The sequence below is a fragment of the Mus musculus genome, chromosome 17 (assembly GCF_000001635.26).
Source record: "Mus musculus strain C57BL/6J chromosome 17, GRCm38.p6 C57BL/6J".
Classification (NCBI taxonomy): domain Eukaryota; kingdom Metazoa; phylum Chordata; class Mammalia; order Rodentia; family Muridae; genus Mus; species Mus musculus.
In genome coordinates, this window is record NC_000083.6 from 80635673 (window position 1) to 80657415 (window position 21743).

A 21743-nucleotide genomic window follows, 5' to 3' on the forward strand; every position below is an offset into this window, starting at 1 on the left:
CTCACAGTGAGTGGTACCACCCTGAGAGAATGGTCCTGGGTTCCACAAGAAAGCCAGGCTGAGCAAGCCCTGAGGAGCAAGCCAGTAAGCAGTATACCTCCATGGCCTCTGCATCAGCTTTTGCCCTACCTGGAGGTCTTGTCAAGTGCCTTTCTTAAATGATGGCCTACAAAGATGAAATAAAAACAAACCCTTTCCTCTCCAAGTTGCTTTTTGTCATAGTGTTTTAGCACAGCAATAGAAACCCCAAGTAAGACACACCTGAAACATTCCCAGCCATGGTATTTTAGCACAACAATAGAAGCTCCCATTAAGACACACCTGAAACAATCACACCGTGGTATTTTATCACAACAATAGAAACCCCAAGTAAGACACACCTTAAACATTCAAGAAAACAGTGAGTCAGACTTCAAAGCCAAATGACTGAAAGTGGAGGCTTGGATCCAGTGGTTCCCTCTACACTTGAAGAATATGATAATTTTATCTGTCCCTACCCATAAAGAGTACACCTAGAAGCCTCAGAAAAGCTAGGCTACAGGTATCTCCTTATCCAGGGCCAAGACCAGCCCTTCAAGCAGGTTCTGGATGGGTGAAGCCTGAGAAACGACTTTTAAGTCCCAGGTGGTTTCACAGCTGGTTTGCAGATTTCTTTCTAAAGCTCACACCCAGAGTGGCCCCTTAGCACAGGCGCATGCACACACAGAGTGTCAGAGGACGCTCTAGCCCTCTCTACTGACCCACAGGCTGCACTTAACAAGGTCTCTAGGCCACTTACAAGGATTTAGCAGCAGCAAAGGAGCATTCCCATGATGCCATCCACCTTCCCTAGGCTGACGCCTTACTTTTCCTTCAAGTGTGACACGTTTAATTCTTGTTACCCAAAGTTCCAGAGGGATCGAGAGAATCCATATAGTCCTCATTAAACTTTACATATAACTGTGTTTACATACCTTAAAAATTAAAAAGATAGTAATTCTAACTAAACTACAGTTTAAAATCTCATTTTGGTCACTGACTTACAGATGGTAAAGAGTCTGTACTCACAGTTTATCTCTGAGCGTGTTTTTTCTTCTCTCACATTTCTACTCGTTGAAGGAATTCTATGTGGTACGGCAACAAGAGGCTTAAAAAAAACAAAACCAAAACTATTGATATGTAATACTTGATAATCTTTTTTGGGTAATATTTATTTATTTATTATATGTTAAGTACACTGTAGCTGTCTTCAGACACTCCAGAAGAGGGCGTCAGATCTCGTTACAGATGGTTGTGAGCCACCATGTGGTTGCTGGGATTTGAACTCCTGACCTTTGGAAGAGCAGTCGGGTGCTCTTACCCACTGAGCCATCTCACCAGCCCAATACTTGATAATCTTAAGTCACAGTTCTATCTACAAAATTATGCAAGGATAAATGAAATGTTTGACAAAAATGAAAATTAAAGCAACGTTTCATTTAAAATGTTAATCGCAGTATCAGTCCAACTATGAAGGCACAAATAAGAATATGTTAAGTTATCCAGTTAAAGCAAATTGCTTTTTTATTCTGGTAGAACATGCTCCTGTGATTGAGTGAAATATAGAATTAAGCCATGTTCTGTTTATTTGCAGCACCATAGACATGCACAGTCCATTTTATAAGAATGAACAAGTTATACCCAGGCAGAGAAGCCAGAGCAGTGGGGGGACACCTATAGTTCCAGCTAGTCTGGGGGTGGGGGCTGAGGCAGAAAGATTGACCCCAGGTGATGAAGGTCAGCCTGGATAGTTTTGTGAGACTTCCTTGAAATGAAAGAATGAAGGGAAAATAAAAGGCATAGCTATGAAGATCTGCACAGCGTCTCATAATAACGGGCCGGAGGCGCACACTGGTGTGGAGGTCAGAGGCCAGCCTAGGAGAGCCGGTTCTCTCCTCCCACCATGCAGGTCCCAGGGATGGAACGCAGGCTGTCCGTGGGGGACAAGTGAGTGCCCACTGAGCCATCCGTCCATCTAGCTGGGCCTCAGGTGGATTTTACAGCTTATGCTTTGGCTTACAGAATTTTGAAATGACATTAAGTACACATTCACTTGCAGATGACAGGAGATAATGACATGTTTCATTTTTTCATATGAACTAGACTGACTGAAGTAAGACTGTTCACAATGATATCTATCATTCACGTTTCTGTCAACTCTAGCTTTTCTCTCTCAGAACCGTCCCACCCCCCACGTTCATTAAAAGCATGGTCTTCATTCCATCTTAGTCTCTCTGGACTTTAGATACGCCATTATCATTTCCACTAGCAAAAGATAAGTCAATAAGGATGGTGTGATTTTAAAGGGGTTGTTCATAGATGCTGCTTTTGAAAGCTTACTCTGTATACCCCAGTGTGAGAGCTGCTGAAGGCTCAAAGTAGCAAAAGAATAAAACTTATGGCGTAAGGAAACCCTCTGGGAATGACTCTCCAGCATGTCTGGAATCAGCTTCCCGGTATTACTTGATTAGATGAAGAGAGGCAGTCCTGAGGCCTTACTATTCCCAGCATGGAGAACAGAGACGGCCCAAAGCCTCAATGGCATCTTCCACTCCCACGTACTGACTGACGGTTGTGCAAGAGAGCCTCCCCCACAATAGTGCACACAGAAAGAGATTGCTGAGAGAAAGAACTGTCGTGACACGGCTCCTGAAGTGAAAGCGGAGGGGGTCACACTGGGCACAAGCTGCTCTAAAGCAACAAGGAAGAGATGGGGCAGGCAGGCAGCAGGCAGCACGAGTTCTGAGTCTGAGGAAGGCCAGCTGCTGGGGAACAGAGGCCACAGGCACACATTCTCAAACAAGGAACAGCACTTAAACTTGACCTTTCCAGCATGATGGTTCTCAATCCATGTAACATGTAACATGTAACATGTAACATGTAACATGGACCAGCCACAGAAACCTGCTGTGGCAAGTCAGTAACTACAGGAGGAAACAGTTCACAAAAGCAATGGTGGAGAACCATCCAAATGGCATTGAAATAAACAACGAGTAACTTCCAATTTTCTCTTTAAATAATACTTTTCATGCATTAGGACAGAAGTTATTGTTTTTTACTTTTTAAGAGACCTGGAGAATGAAAATACATAACTTATAATATGTATTAACTATTGTTAAATAAACTATTTCTTGCTTTCTTTAAAGCAATCATATTTATTTACTTATTTGCCTGCTTGCTATGTGTGCGGACGCTCCTGTCATGGGATGTGTGTGGAGGCAGGAGCTCTTACCCTGACCACCGTGCTGTCTCACCAACCCCGTCTTCTCATTCACAGTATCTACCAAGGCTGGCTGCCTTGCTCCTTTGCCTCTGCCTCGAAAGTCGGCATTACATATGTGCGTAACCATGCCCAACTATTTCATTTTAAGATTAAATGTAGCTCAGAATAGCCACAAACTTTCTATGTAGCTGGTGCCTAGTGTTGAACCTTTCATCTTATTTTTGTCTGCCAATTGCTCAGATTACAGATCTGCACAACCATGCTTGGCAGACATTTTAAAAAATTACTTCTTGAAAATTATACAAAATCTTACCCTTCACAAGTCATCTCATATTGGTTCAAGTTATTATTATTCATAGGTTCTATGACTATTATTATTATTTGACTATTATTACATAACAAATGCAAAACACAGGCCCTTTAAAATATGAACCCAAATAAAAATGAAGTTTTTACTGAATGAAGGAAAGACAGACAATATAAGCACTATAAAGTTAACATAAGCCAGTTTGTTTGTTTATTTATATACACATATAGGATTTCATTATGTAGCAAACACTGACTTTGAACTTGTGATCCTATTAATGCTGGGATTATACACAAGTGCCACCATGCTTGGCAAAATGTTTTGTGACCAGAGGGAAATTTTGTACATAAAGAGACATATGACATTACTGGACATTTCTGATTTCACAAGGGTGCTATTGGCAACTTAAAGGAAGAGGCCAAGAATAATGTCAGACTTCTGCTCTCATGCTACGGCTGCTCACAAGCAACTCAGTCTGACAAGACCTGCTACAAAGCAAGTAATGGTGGTCCCAGTCACTCCTGTTAGCTGAAGGATTGGCTAACTATGGTTCATGGTCAATTCCCACTACAGTCTGTTTCTAGAAAAAGGTCGGACCATTAGCAAGTCCCTTCATGAATTATCCATATCTGCTTATGCTCACTTACTAGCAACGTCCGGCACCAACAGACCATGTGTCACTAAGTCAAATCCACTGATGTCTGGAGTTTTAGGGAGAGTGCAAGCTAACCCATCTTAGATCATCTTGATCCAAGACAAGTGAATTCTGGCGCGATGACATCATTAAGTTTAACTTTCAGGTACTGCCTTTTAAAACATAGCAAGGCACATACATCTTACCACAACCATAATTGTTGGTGTCTACCCCAATAATACTCTCCTTTAGGTTCTAGGAATCCACAAAATATCTTTTCTCCCTCCTTCCCTCCCTCCCTCCCGTTCAGAAAAGTCCTGGCTAGTTTTTGGTCAACGTGATACAAGCTAGGAGCAATGCTTCCATCAGACTGACCAGTAGTTAAGTTTATGGGGCATTTTTTTTTTTTTAAAATACAATTAACATGGGAGTGCTTAGTCTATGTGGGCAGTGTCACCTCTGTGCAGGTGTTTCTGGGTGGTACAAGAAAGCAGTGTAAGAAAGCCAGGAAGAGCAAGACAGTAAGCAAATGTTCCTCCATGGTGTCCGCTTCAGCTTCTGCTGCCAGGTTTCTGCTCTTCTTGAGTTCCTGCCTTGGCTTGTCTCAGTGATCAACCATGAGTGTGACTGTAAGCCAAATAATCCCTTTCCCCCTCATGTTGGTTTTGGTCACTGTTTTGTCACAGCAGTGAAAAACAAACTAGGTCATGGGCAATAATAGTAAATACCCTCCCCCCATTACATTAATCTTTAAGCTTCCTTTAAAAGTTTATTTTAAATATACTTATATGATGTACTACTATATGCTGTTATTTAATGTAAAAAAAAAACCCACTGTCATAGGAACTCAGCAAATGGAAGAACAAACATGTACAGTTATCTTCTTTAAAAATGATGATGATGATGGTGGTGGTGAGGCTTACTGTTATCATTGCGTGCATGTGAGTATGTGCATGTATGATGCATGTCTGGGAGTCAGGTCTCCCAGGCGGGTTCTGGGATGGGACTCAGGTTTGAGCAGCAAGTGCTTTACCCTCAGGGCCATCGGGTTAGTTCACACTATGTCTTCTTAACCACTTATAAGCTGGCCTTGATTGCAATCATTGTTCATGGATATTATTCAAGGATAAAGAGTATTTAAACACAGAACTCAAGCATTTAGATATGGGAATTCCATTCCTGGCACCCATATTGGGTGGCTAACAACCGCCTGTAACTCCAGCCCCAAGGGGACCTGACACCTCTGGGCACAGACATGCATACATACACATCATTAGAAGAATGGTCCTGAGGCTTTTTTTGTTATTTTGTCTTCAGAACTGAGGACCAAACCCAGGGCCTTGTGCTTGCTGGGCAAGCACTCTACCACTGAGCTAAATCCCAACCCCAGGTCCTGAGGTTTTTAATCTTAGGTTCCTTTCCTACGCCTCCCTCAAATCACACTGTGCCCAACAGTGTCAGTTTTTCTGAAACACCATCTCTGAGGTCTCTCACAGGAAATGTCTCTGAGGTCTCTAATAGACTGTTTCTGGTTTCCTTAATAGAGAGTTGGCTGCTCTCTTTTCTTACTCCTCAGACAGACCTTTTAAAGACTAGGGAATGTATGTCATCCATAGTAGCTTCCCAATAATGTTCACTGGGCCAAACATAAACTAACATTCAAAACTGAACAGTTCCATAATCCAATGGTTGTTTAAAGGCTGCGACCAGCTTTCTCTGTGGTGGAGGGGAAACCTGTGATTAAAGAAAATCTGCTGCAGCCGTTTCCACCAAGTGAGCAAGAGAGCAACGCAGGAAGTGATGCTGAAGCAGCGTGACAATCTGTTTGTCAGGAGACATATTTCCTCCCTTTGACTCAGTTTTCCTCTGTTCTTCCCTTCTGTTAGAACTGAGACCAAGCTAAGGACTGAGGGTAACCTAAGCCACTGCCCCTAAGAAAAGCATCCTAGGGATAAGCCCCTGCACTTACAGAAATCACGGGGGTCTCACAAACGGAGGGGTTCACGAGACCATGTTTGAAACCCTCAGCAGCTCCATCCTCCACCTGAAGAGGATGTAGCATCCATCTCAGGTGATAACAACGCCTAGCAAGTTTCCTGTACGGGAAAGGCTCCCCTTGAGGCTCTCACTGCTGGAGACAGCTCTTAGAAGAAAATGTAATTCATTAACACTAAGCTCAAGTTCTTATTGGACTCAGTAAGGCAAACTAAATAGGATCCGAGTCGAGGCTGGTGGCACAGCCTTGTCATCCCAGTTGTTCAGGAGGCCAAAGCAGAAGGACTGCAGGCTTGAGGCTTGCCTGGGAGATCAAGGCAGCCTGGAACATACGTGGAGACTTGTCTCAATTAAAGAGGTCTATGCACGGCTGCAGAAAACATCTATATCATGAAGTGAAGTGCCACACCCCCCACCTTTGCTGCTGCATGGTACACTTAGAATATTCCTCCTGCATAGTGCCTGTGCCTTTGGACACAGTTCAAAACAGACATGCTGAGTTACAAGTAGGCTGAGCTAGGACATTAATACAAATGCCCTGCACTGCAGTAAGCAATGGTCCTTGCCCTGCAGGGTTGGCATGCATGACTTCCCAGTGACCGTGCTCTTAATGATACCAGCTCCTTACAATGTGGCTCAGACTTTGGTTCCTACAGTATGCTAGCTGTAACTGCACAAAGAACAACCCCATCCCTAATTTTCAGCTCACCAACTGCTATATAAACCACAGGATCCCAACATGACTGTGACTAGAAAGGAGACGCAGAAAGGACTATGGCATCAAAGCATTGTTGCTCTGTGTCATGAAGTCACAGGACAAGGTGAGACTGGGTAGCTACTGCTCAGCAGACTGCTGGATGCTGAGTGGTCTACATTATTTTTCAAAATGAAAATAAAATACACAAATACTAGCTTTACTTCCTATTATTCTTAAATACTACATAATATTATCTATTTCCATATATATATATATATATATATATATATATATATATATATATATATATATATAATTGATACTAAGAGTTAATGTTTTGACAAAAATTTAAAATCTCATGGAAAACTCAAGTATTCCCATGATTATTAAGACTGCGGGATTTCAGCTTACATGGTCTAGGGTCCTTGAACTTACAGTCTTCCTCTTCAGCACCTCCAAGCCCCAAGTGCTGGGATTACAAGCATGTACCCAACCCTGGCCTAGAGGCTACAGCCTCTCTACCCTGCATATGTAGGACTAATTAAATGTATAAAGCCAAGTTTCCTAAAATTACACAAAATAACTGAAACCAATTTTCTCCCAAGTATTAGATCAAATATACTTCACACTTAACTTTCATACTTCCAACTCCCTTTCAAAACTTATTAAGAAGAGAGAGCCTATTATTAGTGTATGAACATGGTGACCTAGGACAAGGGTGAATTGACAAAGGCTGTCCCCGAGGACAATCTGACATCTACCTGTTTAGAGAATTCTTTTCCTTCCATGGCCTTTCAAGTCACAACTCACCATTGTGAGTTCCTTGCAGTCAGACTGAAGGCAGGAAGAGAACTTGGCTGTGCCACATATACTGAGTTGGGATCAGGCACACAGCTTTCTTAAGCTGACAGAGATGGGTTTCCACTAATACCAGTGTTCCTGTCATGTCAGGGTAACTTTATATCTGCATACATGCTGGCTTGTTTTTATTTCCACAGGAGAGAATCATGGTTTTAGTTGCTAACACATCAATTCTATCTTAGCCAACTCCCAGTATCTTATGAAGTCTGGTACACGGGTTCTTTCAGGAAGGCTAGGGCATGCGTTGCTTCTCATCTGATGACTAAGCAGCCTACATGGCCACTCTGAAGTGACTAGTGACTTTATATGCATTAAATGCCTACATGGCCACTCTGAAGTGACTAGTGACTTTATATGTATTAAATGCCTACATGACCACTCTGAACTAACTAGTGACTTTATATGTATTAAATGCCTACATGGCCACTCTGAAGTGACTAGTGACTTTATATGTATTAAATGCCTACATGGCCACTCTGAACTAACTAGTGACTTTATATGTATTAAATCAGCTTGCCTTTGCCTTCTTCCACAAATGTCATCAAGTGACCAATATGACTTCCCAGGACGAAGAATTGGTCACCCTCACAAAATAATAGTTTGTTTAAGCTAGATCAAAAAGATGATTCTTTTATTCTCACACACACTCACACACACACACACACGCACACACACGCACACACACACAGAGTTACGTGTACTAGTTAGTGAAAACAATTCCTACCTCTGGGTCATCATCATCAAAATCGTGGTATGTGGAATGGTCTGGATTATTCACTTTGTCCAGCAACTCGATTGCCAAAGACCGTGTCAGAGGCTGTGTGACAAAGGGATGCTAGAAAACACACAGAACACTTTAGACATTGGTTAAACATCTGACCTTGTGAAAGAAAATGAATGTTTCAGGGTAAAACAATACCTGTAACAGCTTTTCTGCATTGGGTCTTTTCTTTGGATTTTTGGTAAGAGCCATCTTCACAAAATGATGGAAACTATTTGACCTAAGAAAGGATGAAATTAAACTCCTGCATTTTAACTTCCGTTTTGCTCACATTGCTATGAAAGTCAATAAACAGTTACTTACCACTTCAACTTATCTTTTAGTTTAGGAGGCTGGAAATTGCTTTTTGTCATTAGAAACAATGCCCTGAAAAACACATAAAACGTTTTGCACAGAGTTAACACCTCCCATTCATTCTCAGGACAGGAAGGAACACATTCCTATAGACTCCCAGCAAGGGTAAAGCCGACCCACCACACACTAAATAAGCTTTAGTCAGCGTGGGCTTGCCGTAGGCACACTGACCTCATCGGGTGAAGGTCAAACATGGGTGGCTGGAGCTCCGCCAGCTCGATGGCAGTGATGCCCACCGCCCAGAGGTCACACAGTTGATTGTACCCGCCTTTCCTCTCAACAGCCGCGACTTCTGGGGCCATCCTGCAGGAAATAAGCCAGGACACACAAACCTCGTGTTTAGTGTGCTTTCCTGTGCGCACCTTACCAGAGGCACAGACTCACTAACAGCTACATTGAATTCTGTTTAGTCCTTTGATGTCTGAAAATAGATCTACCATATTTAACAGACCCACTTTCCTCAAATTCTTGATGTCTCCTGGAAGACGCCTCAGCCTCCCCAGTGACGGCTTCATCAGTTGGCTACACTACAAAGTTTATGAAAAGTTACCAGGATGACAGTGTCTGACCCAGAGTTGTTCTCATCTGGAAGACTTCCCCAAAATTCCATAAAGGAGAGAACCTTTGTAACCAATGGTCGTAACTGTTTCATCCGATGCCTATAGCTCTACCCTGCAGCCTAGCCACTGCTCTCAGTCACCATTTCTTGGGGCACCAAGAATTTTCACATTTTGCATTTAGTTTATATTTACTATAAGCTTTTGAATGCTTTTAATTAAAAAGTTTACATTACAATAATGGAAAAGTTATCAAAACGCGTGCCTCTTTTTAAAAATATTTTGTTCAGAGAGAAATTACAAATTTGATAACGTTTTAATTCCTTTTAACTTTGCTACTGTTTAAGTCTAATGACTTGTTTAAATGATCAGTTTTCAAATACACAAACTTTGAAATCCCAAACCAGTTTTGGAAACAACTGAGATAAACATGGAACTCTTCCAGTTCCAAAGAGCATCGAGTGGACGCCTTACACACGCACGACCGCAGGGGAGTCGGCTCAGTTACAATAAAACTAAAAAACCGGCAACTTTCAAAACACTTGCTCTTAAAAGCAATTTGATCTCAAAATCTCCCTCCTGGAAATTCAAATCATGGCAAGGACAGTAATGTAAAGAGTGCTGGGGCTTAACTACAGGCAGCTTGACCATGGCTACAGGAGAGGGGAGCCTAGAGGGCGGGCAGCACTCAGCCCCTGACCTCAGAGAGCACAGCCCTCTCCCAGCACAGCCTGCCAGCCAGTGTCACAGCAGCCAAAGTGCGGGTGGTGCTTCTCCTTCCACTAAGTCACCTGTGCCCGCTCACCTACGAGCCATGTGTCAGGTGTGCTGGCTACTGCGCGGGCACGTGCACACACACACACACACACACACACACACACACACACACACACACACACAATGAATCCAACGAACACCCTTATTACAAAGGTAAGAAGACTAAGCTATGACCAAAATGAAAGTGAGTTTTAGAAAACTGTTCAAGACAAGTTTATAAAGACAACCAAATGCCTTCAACAAAGGCAAGAGCACAAGTGTCACAAAGAACTGTGACAGCTCCACAAGCTGGGACCCCATACGCAGGACCAGGACGTCTGGGGAAGGGGCAGCAGAGCCACAGGAGTCCCCAGAGGGAGGGCGGGAACAGAAAATGTTCCCGATGGCGGCGGTCTGTTTTATCTTGATGTTCATCCATCACAGAACTGTACACTGGAAAGTGTGACCAGCTCAAAGGGAGGGAAGGCCTTGGCCCTCCACCAAAGGCTGCTGAGTAAGGGCCAGCTCCACCACCACACAGGAGATGTCCAAGGGCACACTTACCACTAACTCTCAGTTCTCCTGCCTCAGCAGGCTTTCCTGACTAATTCTTAATCACTTTGCAAGGGAGATTCTGTATTCTTAGATAAAGGTGGGAAAGGCATTGTGCTAGACAGAGACAGAGAAGGACTGTTACCCAACCTCGCCTAAGCACAGCTCCACAAGCTCTAAGGTATTCACCACTTTACAGCCGAATGGAAAGATCAGTCCTCATGCGCAAACAGTAGCCAGGCATGTGCACAGAATCAGGTGAGACTCCTGAGACGTGGGTGTTCTTCTAGATGCTTAAAGACACACTGGACAGAGAGTACTTGGAAAGAGTAATGCATTGTCTTCAAATCCTAGCTCTTCCTTCTCTAAGAGCAAACCATAAGTGAAAAGCAGAATAAGGAGAAACATACACACATACCCTTTGAGGTCCTAGGAGACACACCTTACCTAGAGATACAGAGACTAAAAGGGAGTATGAAATCACACAGCAAGATGAGGGAATCCAAGGAGGCAGACGATGAGAACTCACAGCTGATTAGCCTCAGAGACTCCACCCACATGCTGTAGAGTTACAAACTAACAAAATCAGGTTGAGGCTGGCTGAGGATAGGAAAGGCATTGAAGTGTCAATAATTAATCCCAGACTCCTGCTGTCACCGTCTGAGCCCCAGAAATCAGTCCTTGTATGCACAGCACAAGTAGGAATATGACGGGATCACTCAGGAATTGTGCAGGTCTGTGAACAGAACACTGCCTGTCCACTTTGGGAACATTAACCACCAGGCCCATACCTCGCCTTTACCGTACACTGTGATGTGAGTCTGCTTTGCTTTCATATTCTGAGACAGGCTCAATTCGCTCCAGGCTGTCCTCAACCTCTCAGGCTCCAATGAGTCTCCTGCCTCAGTCTCCCCCAAACTGGGACTGTAGGGATATATACCATCCCCAGTTCTAGAACTGGCTTATAGCATCTTGCTCTTTGGTATGAACTAACATACAATGATTTTTAAACTTTCGATGGAAGCCTCCATCGTGCAAGTATGAACCTAAAATGCTGAGAAATTCCCACAGAAACATGAGGGTTTTTTTTTTTTGTCTCTCTCAACTCTGAAACACTGGCAGACCTGCAATTTGCTCTGTAGACAGACCACCAGGCTAGCCTTGGACTCGCAGAGATTCACCTTAATCTTGAACATAGCATATTTTCTTTAAGTGGGAGAGTTAGTTTGGAGTGGGTCATGCCTTTTATCCCAATACTTGGGAAGCTGAGGCAGGCAGATCTCTGTGAGTTCAAGGCCAGCCTGGTTTCAGTCAGTTTCAGGACAGCCAGATCTTCATAATGAAATCCAACCTCAAAGAAAAACAAACAAAAACAAACTTCCAAAAAAATGAAGTGGGAGAAAAAGAGAAAACTTGTGGGTTGATTCAAGTGGCCTGAGGCATGACTTTAGACATCCCAGAGAGAGCAGGAAGAAATGCAGCAGAGAGACAACCATGTCAACACCAGAGAAATACCTCCCAGGAGGACCGTCTAGAATGGGAAAGGTGTTCGTCTCTGAAATAAACACCAAATGACAAGCATGAACGAATGAAGGTCAAAACCAAACACAATATCTAGGATATGGAAACACCAGGAACCATCACGGAATATGAAAATATGAGGTGTCACCATGGGAGGAGGGGTGCACTACATTACATCATGATGGCTTCACATGGCATCACAGAAGCCCACGGACAAATGCCTCAAATATTCTAACCTAGCGCTTTAAACCCAGTCAAATGTGAAGCCAGAAATACAAAGTCCTAAAGCTCTTACACCCATACACCATTTACGGAAAGAGACTAAAACATAATTCAAAGCAGGTCAAAGAAGAAGACTTAGAATATAAGAAAGGAGCTCCCAGGGATCACACCCGGAAGCAAAGCACGGCCATGTAGCTCAATTGTAGAGTGCTGGCCGGGCATGCAGTTAAGTTCCTGTGTGCGCACGCACATACAGCACTAGTAACTTGGCAGGCTTTACAGGCATAGAAAATCATACAGGCACATCTTACAGAATTGGGCAATGTGAGGAGGAATGGGATGTCTTACAGGAGATTAAGAGAAGATATAAGCAATTTAAAAACAAGAGGACTCAGGAAAACAGTGAAGAGTGATGGCAGACTACTAACTGATTCAGCAAGAACACTGCAAGAACAAGACAACTGCAAGACAAATGAATGAGCTGGAATCTTCAACTCTTACAACAAAGTCTACAAATAATGGCCAGCAAAAGACAGAGCTGTTTTAGCTCTAGTTGCCTTTAAAAAATTGTATAAGAAATGATATTTATCATGCTCCCTGCTTAGAACAACACAAAACCCCAGTAGCACCGTTGTGTACTGAGGAGTCAGACTAGAGATGTCTGGGGAGGGTAGCCCTGAGCTGAAGGTGTGGTCAAGACTCCAGGGCATTAAACCCAAAGCAGCGCTGCTCCTGCCTACCATGCAGCCAGTGAGGCCACCAGCACACAGTGGCCAAAATGAAGGCATAAACAATGAATGCTAGGATGGTTTTTCTGTGACAGGAAAAACTACCTAGAAGACAGGTATGGCCAGAAAGGAAAGTCTGTGGATCAGACTTCCAGAAAGAAGGTAAAGAATTGAACTGAGGCTTGGCGTAGACTCCACATGCCCAGAGACCTGCTTTTTACCACAGTCAATCAGGGCTGCAAAGACATTGGAGGAGACTGTTTACTTAGAATGACTGAGGCCCTACGTTCAATTCCCGGTAACTCCAAAACCTGCAAAGTTTTTGAAAACTGTGAATAATATAATAATTAGAATATGGATATAGAAAAAGATAGATATAAAAACATATATTGAAATGTGTGTTAAGTATCAGGAAGCTAACAACTGTATCAAACTTTATAGCCTTTTCTGTTTTATGAAAGCCAGTGTGTGGGATATTTTTTGACAAGTTATCCATAAGAACACATGCTTGAATCACTAAGCTTGATGATTCCCTTTTGTCCTAAGCATAAGATTTCTGACATTTTTTTAAAAAAAGAAACACTGCATATAATAATGACAGATTAATAAAAAAATTTTAAGTTAAAAATTTGAGTTAAATAAAATTACCAATATGGCGTTCCAATGAAGGACTTCCGTTTGGCAATTGTAGCTGTTATCTGTGCAGAAACTCCAAAATCAGCTATTAAAAGAATGAGAGAAAAAAAATCATTTAAGATAATACCAAAAGTAACTTCCAATACTTATTTTTATCAATTTCACAAATATGGAACAATCTCAAACATGTTACAGTTTCTAACTTTGATGGACTATTAAAATATCACGAAGTAGTATGTAGCATAGCCAAGTGGATTCCCATGTAACTCATACAATTCAAACAACAATAAAGGTTAAAATGAAATAATTGTGATTAAAAAAATAACGGCCTTAGGAAAATTGAAACTGACACTGATATTTTAATTTCTCTTTCTCCTGTATTTCAAGGAGTCTTACTAGAAGGGACCTTTAAGTAACCATATAGTCTACTCACTCTCTGCCAGACAGACTGACACCTGCAGACTTCAGTGGACACTGGTAAACCTATCTATCCTGAAAAGACACACAACACAGCATCCCCACACTCTGCGGCACACTCTGAAGCCACTAGTGAGACTTGGTACTCTTCCTTGAGTACGCTCAGATCCAATACTTTCTAGTGCATTTAAGCCTTCTAAACCTTCTAAGAGAAGGAAGGTATAGAACGCTGCTGTGGACGCAGGTGCTCATAGAAACTGCTCAGTAAGCAGGCCTCCGAGGGCCAGCACTGAACCCTTCCTGCTTCTCTCACTGGCAGGCTGCGGAGGAAAACTATCTCGAATGTCAATGATGAGATACATATTTTCAATCTGATTAGCCTGACAGTAGGCCGTAGTTTAAAGCAGTTTTATTTGTCTGTCTGTCTGTACCGTGCAGCTGGGGACAAACCCAGAGCCTGGTACATTCTGGGCAACGGCTCCCACTGAGCTAACATCCAGCGCACTACTATCATTTTTATAAAACAAATGAATAGTCTGAAATTTGGTTTGTCCTAAATAGTTCAAAATAATTGTTGCATATGTCATTACTTTCTTGTCACCAGTTATTAAAGTTACTTTATTGAATACTTGTTCTGTTTAAACTCATGCTAAGTCATTACTGGTTTTGCACTTTGTTTTAATCATACCTTGCAAGTTACTGTTTGACGTAAAGCAACAGTTAGCATCTAAAATATACTCATATCAATAATAGCATGATTGCTTTTTAAAGCTGAAAACATGATGTAGGATTTTTGGAGTTTCTACATTTTTAATTTTTTTGGTCCACATTTCAATTTTATACAGATTTTCTACTAGAAGCCCAATCTCTGGGTTTAGAGGTGAAAGAGTTACCAATGCATATTATTTCATGATTTCTTTGCAAAAATCTGTTTATTATGTAGTAAGCTTATGCTTCCTTAGGGTAAGAAAAGTCAGAGAGAGGCTGGCTCAGCAATAAAATCTGTACTGAAAAACAAGTATGTCGAGATCCCTGGGGATGGATGAGCTAGGACCTGGGACTTGTACTCCTGGGAAACAAAACCAAACCCAAGCCAACTACATTTTAGGAAAGACCTGTGCGTGTAAGTGTGATGGAATTTTGATTAACTTACCTAGTTTCACGTGACCATTATCCGTTAGGAGAATGTTAGCGCCCTTCAAAATGAGAACATTTCAGTTGAGTGGGAAACAGACATTTTATTAGGTGAAACAAATAATATTTAATACATATTAAATAACCACAACCTTAGACTTAGTAATACTTAAATATAAAAAAAAAGTGTTCAATTAAAACGTTACATAATTGTAGGAAACACTGCTGTCCACTCTTTAGGTCACGTCACCCATGTGCTACCTTTTAAAGGGCTCCTTGCTAACACAATATGACTGCTAACACATTTCGTAAATGACACTTCCTGGCTGATGGCACACCATTGCTACATTAGAATGTTATTTTAAATCAGCCCTTCAATGGCTCTGATTATACTTTAAAAGCTTTTTTTCTGGAACTCGCCAGGGCTTGCATGTGACTGCCCTTCTCTGAGGCGAGGCTTTCTACTCTAATGGCTTTCTTTGTCAAGAGTCTAAGTCAGCTATCACCTCAGTCACTAGCTGTGGGTCCATAACTGCTCCCACACAACTTTTATGTGAGTAAGCCAAAGTAGACAGCTCTTTAATCCAAGGTCTAGTGTGATTACAATGTGGGGAAAAGTTCTTGGAATCCCTACCTCTAACAAGAGAAAGACTAGCAGCAGAGTAGAAGGGAAACGAAGGAGAATTCTAAACACCAAGAATGCCATCCATGCAATGAGCTGCACCCACACATAACACCACTGACCTATGGGATCATGGGAAAGGGAGAAATTCTACAGGGCCACATCAGGGCTTTTAGCATCACCTTTTCCCTAGGCAGACTTCTACTATGTTGTCTCCCCACTGTCAGGATGATTCTTATAAGTTACAACTTCCATCACTGCGCATACACACCACAGCTCCTGACCTATCTGCTCTTCCCTCTACTCACCCCTCTCTCTGAGAGGCGACTGACTGCCGCCAGCCACTTAGGTTCTGGTGCAGTGGTGAACAGGTTGTTGGTGTATGTAGGTGAGAAAGAAGAAACAAATGATTATCCCTGGCCCAACAAAAGATTCAAAGTCAGGCAGGACCTGAAGACAGAGCATGCAAAGGAAGTCCTCTGAAAGCTGAGGTCCCAATGAAGTAAGGATGGACAGCCACACTGAAATCCAGGACAAGGACACTCTAGGGAGAAGGGACATCAAACACAAAGACCTAGAACCAGAAAAGACCTTAAAAAACTTCCAGCAACAAAAAATTCAGTGTGGCTGAGACATACTGAGCAAGTCGACGCATGGGAGGCAAGCTCAGAGAACGAGTGCAGGGGCTGGGGTATGCAGAACCTTGCTGGCCGTGGTGCCAGCACCTGCATTTCTCAGTGACCACTACAGGAAATCAATGGAGCTGATTGATAAGCAGGGGAGCAACATGGGGTGACTTTGAAAGGCCACTGTGTTTGTCAAACACAACGGTAACTATAGAAGCACTCAAGACCAAAAGCAGTGAGAGCAGGAAGAAGGCTACCAGAGAGATGTAGGTGAAACAGCATGAGGGAGGAGGCTTAGACAAGGGTGGAGATAGGCTATGCAGATGGCCAGAATTTACTCGAACTAAAGGCTGGCACGAGTCCTTGTACAACAGAGGACAAAATTACCCAGACAATCCTATCACCTATGAAACCTTTCCTAATAATACAAATATTATATTCTCCAAAATGGCCTCATCCTTCACTTCGTATTTCTGTTCATACTCTTCTTTCAGTTTGGAGAGCGTGCCACTCTTTACTTCTGACAAAACCTACCAGTCCTTCCCAGTCCCATTCGGCTACCCTGACCTCCACAGACGGCTCATTTACCTTTGAAGTACAAACCCTTTCCTTTGCCTTTGAAGTGGCTTACAGAAAATACCTAAGGCAGTTCTGCGAGTCTGCTTACATCCCAGGGGACAGTAGTGTGTGGGTTTACAGGCGGTTCTCTGAGGACAGAGGCCAGGGCTTGCATCAGGAACTAGGAAAGCAACATGAATCACCTCCCCCCTTACAAGGTTAATAGGCTTTATGCTAGAAAAACTTGAGAAAATAAGAGAGGGAGAGAATTGAATAAGGAAATAAAGGGAGGGAAAAATAAATAAAAGAACAACCATTTTGATTGAAGAGCTGAAGAGTGTCGCTAGAAACACCACCAAGAATCCTGACTGAGCTAATCCCAGCTTGTCCAGAGCACACTGCTCTCTTCCAAGAGCCAGAGAGGAGAGCACAGAAGGTGTCAGGGTTTACCTCAGCCTCCTAGGTACATTGCTAACAGGATCTTACATCACCATGTGAGACACATTTCCTGAGGAGTGACAAGCTTAGTAGAAGATACTGTAAGCACACAATTCACTGTGAGCTTATGGATGCTATGGATGTCATTTGTATTTGATGAACAGTTACAAACGAGCTTTAAAAGACCTATTACCACCCTAATCCAGCCAGGTGCGGTAGTGCTCATGAATTATAATTCCAGCTCTCAGGAGACAGAGACAAAGGGAGAAGGAATTCAGGTATAGTCTCAGCTACATAGTGAGTCTGAGGACAGCCTGGTCTATGACACCATGTCTCAAAACACCTCCAAACCAAAACCAAATGAGCAACTCCAAACTAACCTATTGAAACCCCACACTTTGGAAAGGTAGGCTTTAGTGTATGTGACCCTGACTCAACAATGCTACTCTAAAAATGTAGTGAAACCGTCTGCTCCGTGATTAATCTAGAGAATTTACAAGTGATAAACAGGGTATTTAAGAGAGAAAAACAGGACAAAATTAGAATGTATACCTTTATATCTCGGTGCATTTTTCCTTTACTGTGAAGGTAATACAATCCCTAGAGTTTCAAAATAAAAATAGAAAAATCAGCAAGATTTATCACACAGCACACTGAATAGTAGTCACTCTTCATTCAAGCTACAGAAAACCAGGTAGCAAGAGTCAGCTCAGTATAGTGAAGCGATACAGAGGACCAGAGATGAGTTACTGACCAAGCCCTTCTTTGTCATTTAGAGGACTATACAGACCCATAGTGCTTGAATTCTAGGCTATACTACAATCTTTACACTTAGTAGTATTTAATTGTAAAAGCAGCTTGTATCTGTAACAGTCCTTAGATGCACTAAGGACCAGATGTAAGTTAGTACAAACACTTATGCAGCATGTGTGAGGCCAGGGGCTCAACCCCAGCACCACAGAAACCAAATACACTTAAGGAAAGGAAGAAAACCGCGTTAAAGCTTTCAAACTACATTTATCAACCTAGATATCTTGTCTCTTAACAGTAATATGCAGTAAGTAAACATTTAGTAAAGAATACTAGTTTAGGTTTGACTCGCCTGTAGAGTTTCTCTGCTAACATATGCAATCTGCAGTTCTGAAAGGGGTCCAGTTACTGTAAGAGAAGTAAAAGATGACTGTTAGCAGGGTTAAGCAACATGTTTTCCAGTAAGTGACCAAGTTTATAAATCCCATTAAGAATAGACTCAACATTCCTAAACAATTCAACTCAACTCAATGCCAAAAAGGCCGAGATTTTATTATAATTCTTTCTAAACGTGACATGCTGACTGTTGTATCTCCAGTGTTTAGAACAGTGCCTGTCATGTTTATAAACAACTGAACAACTAACATGATTATATTTTTATTTTATACCTTGCTGATCTGATATTCATAGATAAAAAGTTTAGCCTCTAATCTGTAAGCTGATTTTATACAGACATTTTATATAATACACAATCTTCAACTTACTGTGGGTCATGTTCTGGATAAATCCATTTTACGCTGACAATATTTTAGATCAAAAATGAACTTCATATGTCAACATACAACATCACAGCTAAACAGCCATAGACACCATAAAGTATCAGTTTTTATTTCAGGGTTTTGTTGCTCAGTGGGATCTGAAGCCTGCTACTATTGTCTAATAATATGAGCAACAGTGCATATATGATAACTAAACATGGATAGCCTGGTAAAAGTTCAAATTCAAAATCTGGCATATGGTATGCACTGAGTGTATAAGCCTTCTACTCCATTGCTAAGTCAAAAGCCTGGAAGTTAAACCAGTGTAGATTTACATGTACTACATACAAATGTGCAAAAACTAACTCAGCACACATGCGATTCTGAAACCTGCCCCTTCACAATCACAGACATTTCCCTACAGCAATATACAAACCTTAATTATTCTTATCATAGTTGTAATGCAAACTGCACTGATAGATCACCTCCTGGCTTGGGCTGGCCCCAGCTCTTTAATGGGGAGAGAGAAACCCAGCAAGAGTAAGGGGTTAAACACACTGCACCCGAGAAGAGCTGGAAGGTGATGCATCTTCAACAGAGGCCACTGCTGTTCCTCTCCCACATACAAATGCCCATGGGAGGAAAGCTCCACGAAGACAAAGTTCAACTGAAACTTCCAGCCGACTGCAGTTTCCCTGGTCAGTTTCTGCATGGTGTTGGTTAAGTCTCCAGGTTGATGGTGCTGTCTTTGCTCCGTCGTTAGGCTACCCAAGGTGTTTCTGTTGGATGCTGTAAAGTCGTGATTTGATGCTGTGCGGTCTACTTGAAGCTTCTATTTATCTGCTACTTGCTACCTGTTCTTTTACTTTTGTTTGCTATATACTTAATGACTTCACTCACTAAACCAAAGTACGGCTGTCATAGACCAGTCTCTGGATGCACAGAACTACACATCTAGTTCTTTCCTGTGTGTGCATTTGCTATGGCTTCAGTATATGTTCCTCTAGAATTCATGTATATACAGCAACTCTGGACTCACCATGATATATGTCCTGTAAAGAGCCACCTCCACAGAATTCCATGCAAATCCAAAGTTTATCTCGCCTGTGAAAAGACAAGTCATGCATTATGTCTTCAGATGAAAATGCTTCCTGATAGTATCCGATGAGCTATGATACTGAAAAGCTACACAAATGCAGCATGCTATCTTCTTAGAAAGCAACTTGTCGCTGATTAAATGATTCATTTCACTGCTGTAATCCAACCCTAGGTTCACTACTTAAAACATACCATTTATGGAATATAAAGCTGTCTTTAGGCATACTCAAAAGGAACCTCCCTTTAGTTAAAAACTTCCTGTTTCACCCTTCATCCATTTACCCAGATTTAGCACAGAAAATGCCAATCCATCCCAAACATGTCACTTTGATAGCACTCTTTTTGTTTGTTGTTTTGAGACAGGAGTTTTCTGTATAGCCTTGGCTGTCCTAGAACTCACTCTGTAGACCAGCTTGGCCTTGAACTCAGAGATGTGCCTGTACCTGCCTACCAAGTGTTGAGATTAAAAGGTGTGCCATCACTGCCCAGCTTGACAGCACTCTTAACCAACAAACAGATGTAGATGTTACCCTCCAATGAATACTCCAGAATAACATGTCCAGAGTCTATAAAACTGTTGCTCATTCAGTATTTCTCACTCACAGCCCAAGATGGCATAATCATGCAATGACAGAAGAAATAGTTAGCAAAGTTGTACAGTTGTCTGGGGCAGAGATGGGATAGGGAGTCTCTGGATTTGGTAAACTCTAACTGTTCTAAGGGTGAACGAATGTATGACTGAATGAAATAACAAACCAATTAGATAAGAGGCTAGGAAAATATGGTCCCTGACCCAAATCTAGTCCATTGTCCTGAAACAATAAATAAATGGCTGGGGGAGAGCAGGAGAACATATCTAACATGTGACAATGGTGGGACACTTAGCGTCATAAAGTTCATCAGAATCCAGTTATACTTGTTCACTTACATACTGTGTAAGCTGTCCTCATATCAAGACAGCAGATTTGAGTAGCTGTGACAGAGGTCATACCACTCACAAAGCCTCCAGTTTCATTACATGGGTTCTTGACAGGCAAGTATCACGTATTTTCTCCCATGCAGAAACTAAAGCATTTGAAATTACAGTAGGGGCTGCTAGGGAAGGTGAGAGATCCAGAGATGAGCGGGAGGGGGAACAGTGAGGATGGGCAGGGCCTACGCAAGCTTTGTGCATGTATCATGGAATATCACAACTGTCTTATCACAACTGGCTACCATCACTGTGATGAAACACCGCGCCCAAAGCAACTTGGGGAGGAAAGGGTTTGTTTGGCTTCTATCTCACATCACTGTTCATCACTGAAGGAAGTCAGGACAGGAGTTCAAACAGGCAGGGACTGGAGGTAGGAGCTGATGTAGAGGCCACAGGTCTTCCCTTCCCACATTAATCACTAATTAACAAAGTACCCTACAGGCTTGCCTATAGCCTAATCCTATAGAGGTTATTTCCTCAATCGAGATTCCCTACTCTCAAGTGACTCTAGCTTCTGTCAAACTGAC

The 21743-nt window shown here is 42.2% G+C and overlaps 1 protein-coding gene across 9 annotated transcripts in view; it reads right to left on the reverse strand.

Moving 5' to 3' along the window:
• Map4k3 (mitogen-activated protein kinase kinase kinase kinase 3) overlaps positions 1-21743 on the reverse strand; it is a 148294-nt gene that overhangs the window by 55160 nt on the left and 71391 nt on the right. For all 9 annotated transcript variants that reach the window (NM_001360278.1, NM_001290345.1, XM_006524198.3 and 6 more), the window contains 10 exons: positions 20185-20249; positions 18740-18795; positions 18190-18237; positions 15413-15455; positions 13855-13927; positions 9042-9173; positions 8820-8882; positions 8655-8736; positions 8460-8570; positions 1048-1126 (listed from right to left, as the gene is read on the reverse strand). In NM_001360278.1, coding sequence (NP_001347207.1) covers positions 1048-1126; positions 8460-8570; positions 8655-8736; positions 8820-8882; positions 9042-9173; positions 13855-13927; positions 15413-15455; positions 18190-18237; positions 18740-18795; positions 20185-20249 — 752 coding nt within the window. The remainder of the gene's footprint in view (positions 1-1047; positions 1127-8459; positions 8571-8654; positions 8737-8819; positions 8883-9041; positions 9174-13854; positions 13928-15412; positions 15456-18189; positions 18238-18739; positions 18796-20184; positions 20250-21743) is intronic.